The sequence below is a fragment of the Muntiacus reevesi genome, chromosome 9 (genome assembly GCF_963930625.1).
Source record: "Muntiacus reevesi chromosome 9, mMunRee1.1, whole genome shotgun sequence".
Classification (NCBI taxonomy): Eukaryota; Metazoa; Chordata; class Mammalia; order Artiodactyla; family Cervidae; genus Muntiacus; species Muntiacus reevesi.
The window spans coordinates 4,782,609-4,792,635 of NC_089257.1; the positions used below are offsets into that span (position 1 = coordinate 4,782,609).

General features: G+C 37.7%; 1 protein-coding gene across 1 annotated transcript; it reads left to right on the top strand.

The window, feature by feature from the left end:
• The first annotated feature begins 5,213 nt into the window (after positions 1-5,213).
• LOC136174178 (olfactory receptor 4C3D-like) lies at positions 5,214-6,140 on the top strand. Its single transcript, XM_065944148.1, has one exon. The coding sequence runs from the start codon at positions 5,214-5,216 to the stop codon at positions 6,138-6,140; it is 927 nt and encodes a 308-aa protein (XP_065800220.1).
• The last annotated feature ends 3,887 nt before the right edge of the window (positions 6,141-10,027 follow it).

Here is a 10,027-nt window from a genome sequence, read left to right on the forward strand (position 1 = left end):
GTTTCTCTATCTACTGAAATGCATGAAGTTGCCCATAAGATTATTCTGGTAGGTGCTGGGTTTTGTAAAATTAGTCCCTGAAACTGTCAAACATCAAAACATACCTCAACTATTTTCTGATAAACTATGATATGATCTATACATAACATTTTTTTGTTTTCATTCTAGTTTATCCTTCAAGTTTGAGAATCCATGTTGCTGTCTCTCCAGGGTTTTAAACCACTGCTTTTGAATTTGTATTCTGGAGACAATCTTTTCTGGTATAGCTCCAAAAACTTTCTTTTGAAAAATTATTTTCATGGGCAATCTTCACTGATTTAGACCTAATTCCGCGTGACTCAGGTGGTAAAGAATCTGCTTGCAGTGTGGGAGACCTGAGTTTGATCCCTGGGTCAGGAAGATCCCCAGGAAAAGGGAGTGGTAACCCACTTCAGTATTTTTGCCTGGAGAATTCCATAAACAGAGCAGCCTGGGGACAACAGTTCATGGGGCTGTAAGAATCAGACATGCCTGAGTGCCTAGCACTTTCACTTTCCACCCTCTTTCCCTTTTATGCTTCTCTAGGGCTTTTGCAGCTGGGCTAAACAGACCTAGGGGTTCCAAGGCAATCTCTTTGCCCAGTATGTTAGCTATTTAAGTGGAAACTGGGTGACCCCTAAATGGACCTCAGTGAGTAGATTTCAGTCTATTATGAGGTTCAGAATGATGACTTTTTCAGTGCATGCTAATTCTCTAATCTCACGCTTTAATTTCAGAGCTGAAAGAAGAGTTCAAGATACTTTCATAATATTTCAGCAAAATCCATATTTATCATAGTTCTTTAGATAGGTTCAAATCCTCATTCAAACTGTTTTTGGCATCCGCCTTCACAAATATTATTGCAGAACCATAGTAATAAAATATCCAGCCAACCTATTAATAGGTTTAGTCACATGGTTTCGGTTCTCATAATCACTTTTCTTTCATGATGCATGCTGCTCACAGTGATTATATTCTCCAGAACCCATCGACAGTTATGTCCAATTTATGTTTCTCTTTAAAGAAAGCATATTTGAATATTTTGAGTAAGTGTAGCTATATATAAGAATATCAATACATTGAATTCGGTTGAATTGAATTCAATGTATTTACAGAATAATTTCAAACTTCAGCATTTATTTCTTTTTATAGATAATTGCAAAGAGTCTTAAAGCTGGCGGTAGCATAAACATGTCATGTCTGTTTAGTTGTAAAACATAATTTAAAGACAAAAGTCCTGACCCAGGATTTAATGATGTGATTCTTCACCTTCCCTTGGTCAATGGTGTCCCTATTCACTTTTTCATGCTTCCTTGTTATAAACTGTGTATGTCATTGCTCATTTTTAACATTCCATAAAGATATTATAGGACTAAATTTAAATGTAAAATGCATTTTACCATTTTTTAATATAACTGAAAAATGGAATTACTGTCATCATAAACATGTTAATCTAATTACAGAATTGGCACAATAAATAAGCATCTTGAGGAAGTACTATAAACTTTTTCTATTATGAAGTGCTAATATTACAAAGGGATTCATAATTATCACTTAACATACATATGGAAACAATATTTATAAATTTTGATTAACATGACAGTAGATCAATTAAAAATAAAATATCAAAATAAAAATTAAAAATAAAACACACATCTAAGTGTTTAATTTATATGGTATCAAATATTCAGACTCCATACTTAAAGCTTATTTATTATCAAATATCTAGTTTATGGCTTCCCAGGTTACCCTGTGGTAAAGAATTTGCCTGACAATGAAGCAGATGCAAGCGATAGTTTTGGTCCCTGGCAGGTTGTAGTCCATGGGATCACAAAGACTTGGACACCACTGAACACACACACACACACACACACAATCCAAGTTTATAAGTGGTCAACTTTTTCTCTTTTGAGATGGTGTTTTGTTTTCATATAGACTTATGGATGAAGTTTAAAATTAGAGAGGAGCACTGTATAAGTTCCTCTCTGATGTTGTCACCTTATTTGAAATAATTGGTTTTTTGGCAAGACCTGTTAATGATAGGGAAATACCCATGAGTTCCAATTAGTCACAGCGAAGAAATTTCATAGATTTTGCCAACAAATAGGATATATGGTAGTGCTGTTAGGGCTTCTACAAAGTTACGATTATAAATCAAGAGACACTTACTGCAGCTGAGTTGGCTGACATTTTTATCTTGTGGGTTTTACTTCTTTCCTGAGCAACTAACAGCTGCCTGGGGCCTAGCCATGGAGGTATGTCAGACACTTTCATAGGTGAGATTATTATTTTAGAAATCATATAATCATAAATTCTCCAGTTTATATACATATTACAAATCTTACAATCAACCCTCATCCAAGCTTACCTTAGATTTAAATCCCTTCTTGGGCATATAAAATAACAAGAAAGGTAGACTCAGCTATAGTACTAACAATTTAGAACTAAGGATATTTTGGGGTCATTATTTCTTATTGATATATACTTAAATGGGCTTCCCTGGTGGCTCAGATGGTAAAGAATCTGCCTGCCAATGGAGGAGACGTGAGTGCGATGCCTGAGTAGGGAACATCCCCTGCAGAAGGGAATGGCTACCCATTCCAGTATTCTTGCCTGGAGAATTCCATGGACAGAAGAGCCTGGAAGGCTACAGTCCATGGGGTTGCAAAGAGTTGGACATAATGGAGTGACTAACACTTTCTCCTTTCATATATTTAGATTAGTTGAATTAGAATAATATAATTAGCTGCAATTACATATGTTAGAATAATTTTGCAAATCATATATGCATCCAAAATTTCCCTCACTTAATATGCAACTTTAGAAGTTTTTATGACATTGCACAATTTTTAAAAGCATCACTCTTGAAAAGTATATATTATTCAGAAAGATGTAGTATATGGAATTCAAAGTGATGTACAATCGAAAGGAATTTTAATTACCTTATTCCCCAGTGTTGAACATTCCATGCTGTCTCTAAATTTTCCACAGTTCTTATTAATAGTATTGGACAAATTTGTACCTAGTGATTTTTCTCTTTTAAAAATATTTTACATTAGGGTGTATTCCTAAAAGAAGTATCACAGAGCCAAAGAAAAAATGAAAAAAAAAGTAATTTATATTTTTTCATAGTTGTTTCTAAAATACTTCATAAACTGTGTTTAATTCTTACTTTATTTACACTACCCTCTTTATCTGCTGGGGGATCCCGCTAAAGAAGGAGGAAATGCTGTGACATCGCTGCATTTTGTTTCCACGTATGCATAAATGTTTCACCTTAGATAACTAAAAATACAGTTTTTATTCGTTTATCTTTGAGAAGATATGCTTTATGAAATATATTTAATTGCGTCTATTTCTCTTGTCCTTGGCAAATTTAAAACCGCGAATTTCTTGTTGTGTTAGTCACGCACTGTCGTGTAAGCAGGGATGGTGGATGCTGTCGGAAGATGGGAGAAGACGGCGTGGGGATGCGCGAAGCAGAGACATGAAGGACCCGGAAGGTCGTTCCTGCTGTGGACGGGCGAGCCGCGGGTCTTTGGTATGGTGGGTCAGGCACTAAGGGCGTTTAATAGCAACACCATTTATGACTTTGCATGAATAAGCATCCGTTAAATACATAGTAAGTGTCCAGTAAATGTTTGTTGACTGAGTGAACTTGTAGGAATAAATACCAAGTAATGGATTTTATGTGTTTGTGGTAGTCGATGCATATACACTTATATGTATGGTGCATTACCTGTCTCTCTAGCAAATTGTTCCTGTTCTTCATATTAATTTTTATTTACAGAACTTGAAAGTATTTCCTTTACTTGAAAGATCTTTGTGTGTTGAACACCTGTATGAATTGAGTTTTTTTTTTTTTTTAACTAAAATTAAGTTATGGGTTTCTCTGGTAGCTCAACTGGTAAAGAATCTGCTTGCAATGCAGGAGACCTGGGTTCAATCCCTGGTTTGGGTAGATACCCTGGAGAAGGGGATGGCTTCTTTAGTATTCTTTAGTATTCTTGCCTGGAGACTATCATGGTCAGAGGAGCCTGAGGTCTGGCAGGTTACAGTCCGTGGGGTTGCAAAGAGTCAGACACAACTGAGCAACTCACACACACACACACACACACACACACACACACTCTGAAGCAATGAATATGCAGAATATGTATATTAAATTATATGTGGAGCAGAATTTTGAAAAATAAAATCATCGATTAACATATACACAAATTATCTTTAAAGTAAAATGATCCATAACATGCACTTTTCTAGAGACATTTGAATATTTTCATGCTGACTCTGGAGAGTGTTCAGAAACTCTTTTTTGTTATTAATTAGCTTATTTATTTTAGTCCAGGTTCGATGCATGATACAGAAACTCTAAACTGGAGTGCAGCTTCCCTTCCAGTTTCTCACACAGTAGAGATTGTAGATCGACAGAGCTGGAGGACAAGGGCGTTTGAACTTCTGCTGAGTTTATGCTTCGGTGAAGCAAGCATATCTTTACTTTTGGAGAATGACAATTTAATACCAAACGTTTACTCATCATCTGATCGGTTTCAGGCACTGCGGACATTATTCCAGGCATTCTAGTGGGACAGTGAGGAAACACAGCTGAGCAGTTTATGTGTTCTGATAGGTACCAGAGAGGATGTTTCACCAAGGACTTCTATCTATTTCCCTAAACTCCCTGATTTCTTGATCATGTTTTTTCTTTCCAAAGTTAGGAGTCGAGATGTCAAACTGAATTTCCATCACGGAAAAAGGAATAACTCTTATGTATGTACAGCAGTTCTCAGCCTGTAAAACGCATCTGAGAATTACGATTTGTAATCTCACGGACACAGTGAAGGGCCTGAAGAACTGAGATGATGCAGCAAAGTCCATTGGGGTCAGAACAAGAAGGAGAATTCAGATCTCAATTAGACAGTCCAGTGTTTTTTCAGTAAATTACACATCAAATTTGCCCTACAGGTGGTTTACAGGTGACTGGTGCTAGGTATCTGAAGAGATGGAAAGCTTTATGGAGGAAATAAGGAAAAATTGAAACAAGTACTGGGACAAAGTGTCAAGGGTATACTCCACAGTTACAGTGATTGCACTATTTTGTTATAAACGTCAGAACACAATTCTTTGGTGATAACGAGTATGATTCTTTGTTCCTTTGTAGGTAAGTCAGGCCCCAGGAAGCTGTTCCTTGCTGAATGGATGTCCTCAGGCCTCCCAACAATGTGACTGAATTTGTTCTCCTGGGACTCACACAGAATCCACACTTGCAGAAAATACTCTTCATTGTCTTTCTGTTCATTTTTTTATTCACTGTTCTGTCCAATCTGCTCATTGTCATCACCATCTCCCTCAGCCCTACACTTTCTGCTCCCATGTACTTCTTTCTCACTTACTTGGCCTTATTAGATGCCTCCTTCACCTCAGTCACCACGCCTAAATTGATCACTGACCTGCTGTTGCAGAGGAGATCCATCTCTTGGGGTGCCTGCCTGACTCAGCTCTTTTTGGAGCACTTCCTGGCAGCATCAGAGATCATCGTCCTCATGGCCATGGCCTACGACCGCTACGTGGCCATCTGCAAGCCTCTGCACTACACGGCCGTCATGCGGCAGGGGCTCTGCCAGCTCCTGGTGGCGGCGGCCTGGGTCGGGGGGATCCTGCATGCCTCAGTGCAGATCCTTTTCTCCATGGACTTGACCTTCTGTGGTCCCAACGTCATCGACCACTTCAGGTTTGATTTCTTCTCGCTGTTGGAGCTTGCCTGCAGCGACACCTACAGGCTGGGAGTGGTGGTGGCGGCCAACAGCGGGGGCATGTGCTTGCTCATTTTTTCCCTGCTGCTCACCTCCTACATAGCCATCCTGAGCTCCCTGAAATCCCATGGCTCTGAAGGACGGCGCAGAGCCCTCTCTACATGTGGCGCCCACTTTACAGTAGTGGCGCTCTTTTTTGTGCCTTGTGTGTTCACCTACACGCGTCCTGTGGCCACGTACCCTGTGGACAAGTGGGTGACGGTGTTCTTTGCAATCCTCAGTCCCATGTTAAATCCTATCATTTACACAGTGAGAAACACAGAGGTGAAAAATGCCATGAGGAGTCTGATGAAGAAGAGAGTAACTTAGGCTGTCCATGATACCAGGAAAGTGACGATTACATACATATGTAGGAAGGATTATACATGCTGCAAATTGTGAAAGTAAATTAGCAAATTTTGCAGATTATTGACAAAAATGGCCTAGAAAATAGGCATTTTGACAACTTTTTAAAATACTTTGCCAAGACTTGTATATTCATACTCACAGTTTCAGAATAGCCAATGGGAAGAATATCAACAATAAGCCCCTAGTTTATTTATTGTAGAGTATATGCTTCCAGTGTCTTATTATTAATTTTTAAACATTATTCAGATAAGTTACTTGGATGAAATTGATTTTTTCATATGACCTTCATGTCAGAAACCTTGTTTTTGCATAGCCTATGGTCCAGCCAGTAAGGAACAGATATACTTAGATACATGCATGGCAGGGAGAGTTGGGGAAGTTTAAGAATCAGGGTTGAATTCTATTAATTTTCCAAAATCAGCAAGAGGAAACACCTAGAAAAAGAGATAATAATAACTCACAAACTATTTCTTTTTTTTCACACAAAAATTAAGCCAGAAACTTTGAAATTATTCTTTATTTGCTCTTATTTTATAAAGTATCTTCATGACTCATAGCTTTCCTTGAACATGAAGGAAATGTTTCTTTTTATGTCTCAAGACTTGAGGAGCCATTCGAAACTAGAAGGGTAAGCATCTTTTATTAAATTTCAATAGAAAATCATATGGGTAGATCCCAAAGCTCTAGATCTATACATCTGATACATATACTTACATTAATCGAACCTTTTATTAATATTATCTGTCAAGCATCTTTGTTTCAGCTGATTTTGTCATGTACTAAGCTGGTGGTTCCATTATCCTTAACCCCATTTTGTTGCTGTTGTTTAGTTGTTAAATCATGTCCAGCTCTTTTGCAACCCCATGGACTGCAGCCCACCAGGCTTCTCTGTCCGTGGGATTTCCCAGGCAAGAATACTGGAGTGGGTAGCCATTCCCTTCTCCAAGGGATCTTCCTGACCCAGAGATTGAACCTGTGCCTCCTGCATTGACAAGCCAATTCTTTACCATGGAGACAACTGGAAGCCCTATTCCGCCCATTTTACAGAAGCAAACTGAAGCCAAGAGAGGTTTACAAATTTACTTGTCTCACCTCACATGCCCTTCCTCCATTAGTGTGTTAGGAACTATTACACTGGGATATGTCATCCTTTCAAAAGTTTCAGCTACAAGCTTCCAGTCCAGGTCTTTAAAACCCAGTCTTACTGCTTTCAAATGAGACAGGGTTGTCTGTGGTGTGTGTAGGTATATCAGTTCAGTTCAGTTGAGTCGCTCAGTTGTGTCTGACTGCATGACCCCATGGATTGCAGCACACCAGGTGTATAGGTAAATTTATCTGCAGTCTTAATGATCCACTTTGTCCTTTAAGAAGATGGTGTCAAATACACAAATAAACTCAAAATGGATTAAAGATCTAAATGTAAGACCAGAAACTATAAAACTCCTAGAGAAAACATAGGCAAAACATTCTCTGACATAAATCACAGAGGATCCTCTATGACCCACCTCTCAGGGTAATGGAAATAAAAGCAAAAATAAACAAATGGGACCTAATTAAACTTAAAAGCTTTTGCACAACAAAGGAAACTATAAGCAAGGTGAAAAGCCTTTAAAATGGGAGAAAATAATAGCAAACGAAGCAACTGACAAAGAATTAACCTCAAAAATATATACAAGCAGCTCCTGCAGCTTAATTCCAGAAAAATAAACAACACAATCAAAAAATGGGTCAAAGAACTAAGCAGACATTTCTCCAAAGAAGACATACAGATGGCTAACAAACACATGAAAAGATGCTCAACATCACTCATTATCAGAAAAATGCAAATCAAAACCACAACGAGGTACCATTACACACCAGTCAGAATGACTGCTATCCAAAAGTCTACAAGCAATAAATGCTGGAGAGGGTGTGGAGAAAAGGGAACCCTCTTACACTGCTGGTGGGAATGCAAGCTAGTACAGCCGCTATGGAGAAGAGTTTGGAGATTCCTTAAAAAACTGGAAATAGAACTGCCATATGACCCAGCAATACCACTTCTGGGCACACACACCAAGGAAACCAGATCTGAAACAGACACGTGCACCCCAATGTTCATCGCAGCACTGTTTATAATAGCCAGGACATGGAAGCAACCTAGATGCCCATCAGCAGACGAATGGATAAGGAAGCTGTGGTACATATACACCATGGAATATTACTCGGCCATTATAAAGAATGCATCTGAATTAGTTCTAATGAGGTGGATGAAACTGGAGTCTATTACACAGGGTGAAGTTAGACAGAAAGAAAAACACCAATACAGTATACTAACACATATATATGGGATTTAGAAAGATGGTAATGATGACCCTATATGCAAGACAGTAAAAGAGACACAGATGTATAGAACAGTCTTTTTGGACCTTGTGGGAGAAGGTGAGGGTGGGAAGAATTGAGAAAATAGCATTGAAACATGTATATTATCATATGTGAAACAGATCACCAGTCCAGGCTGATGCATGAGACAGGGTGCTCAGAACTGGTGCACTGGGATGACCCAGAGGGATGGGTTGGGGAGGGAGGTGGGAGGGGGATTCAGGATGCGGAACACATGTACACCCATGGCTGATTCATGTCAAAGTATGGCAAAAGCCACTACAATATTGTAAAGTAATTAGCCTCCAATTCAAATAAACAAATTAATTTAAGAAATAATATAAAAAATGAAGATGGTGTCAAATATGTTGCAGACTTGTCTCACATGTAGCAGTGTATTTCAGCAGTAAAAGTTTATTCGTTTCATGAAAGTTCAAGTTATGCCACTTCACTATTACAAAAGACAAACATTACTATGGCAAAGTTTACTTGCAATGGAAAGGAATCTGAAAAAAAAAAAAAAAAATATATATATATATATATATATATATATATATATATATATAACTGAACCACTTTTTTCAGCAATTGAATCTAACACAATGTTGCAAATTAACTGTTCTTCTATTAGAAAATGGAAAAAATATTTTTAATAGCTCTGTAATATTAAAATGATTTTTTAAGTAAAATGAAAAATCCCCTTTGGATTAAAAAATAATTTAGTGAAAATAAGTACTAATGTAGGCCTTCATAAAAGTCATGTGGCTAAGGTGAACTTTCAGAAAGTGGGGATACCCACGGTGCTAATCTATGCCCGTGGTCACACTGTGAAAATTGTCTTTGAGGTATTCTTCCCTTATTTATTTATTTATTTGGATGGTGGGGCTTTCTTCTCTCCATCTCTCTGTTGAACTTCATTTCCTGAGTTATTTGCATGCTTTGGGGTAATCTTGTGTGAGACAAAAGCATCTGATGGTCTTTTTTCTGCAACCATGTTTCCCTTCAGGGGTTTTATGAAAAGAGGGATGTAATTGGATCAAGAAATAAAATTCAGTTTTCATATTTCACAGGAAGTGACACATGGGTAAAAGAGATATTTAGAAGAAAGTAGAGCAACTCAGTCACTGAGGAAATTGATACTTGGTTTGGGCATGAGGTAGAACCTTGAAGAGCTAAATAGGTGCTGTTTCTGTTGGAATGCTTCCATTATTATACTGTAGTGTTAGCATTTATTATTGAAAAAAAGGGTTTCATGGTGTTAACATGTATTTCTGATAAAAAAAGGACTTTGGGAAAATTTGACTTCTTTAATTAATGGAAAAAGTAATGTTCAGTGAATACAATGTGCCAGAGAGTTATGGGAGCTCCATATACACCGTTGAATTATACAAACAAAGGCTGTGTTTATGTGGAAGTAAAATTCCAGTGGGGGAATAGATGGATAATAAGCAAGTAAACAAATAAATGAAAAGTATAATTTTGTTAGTAAT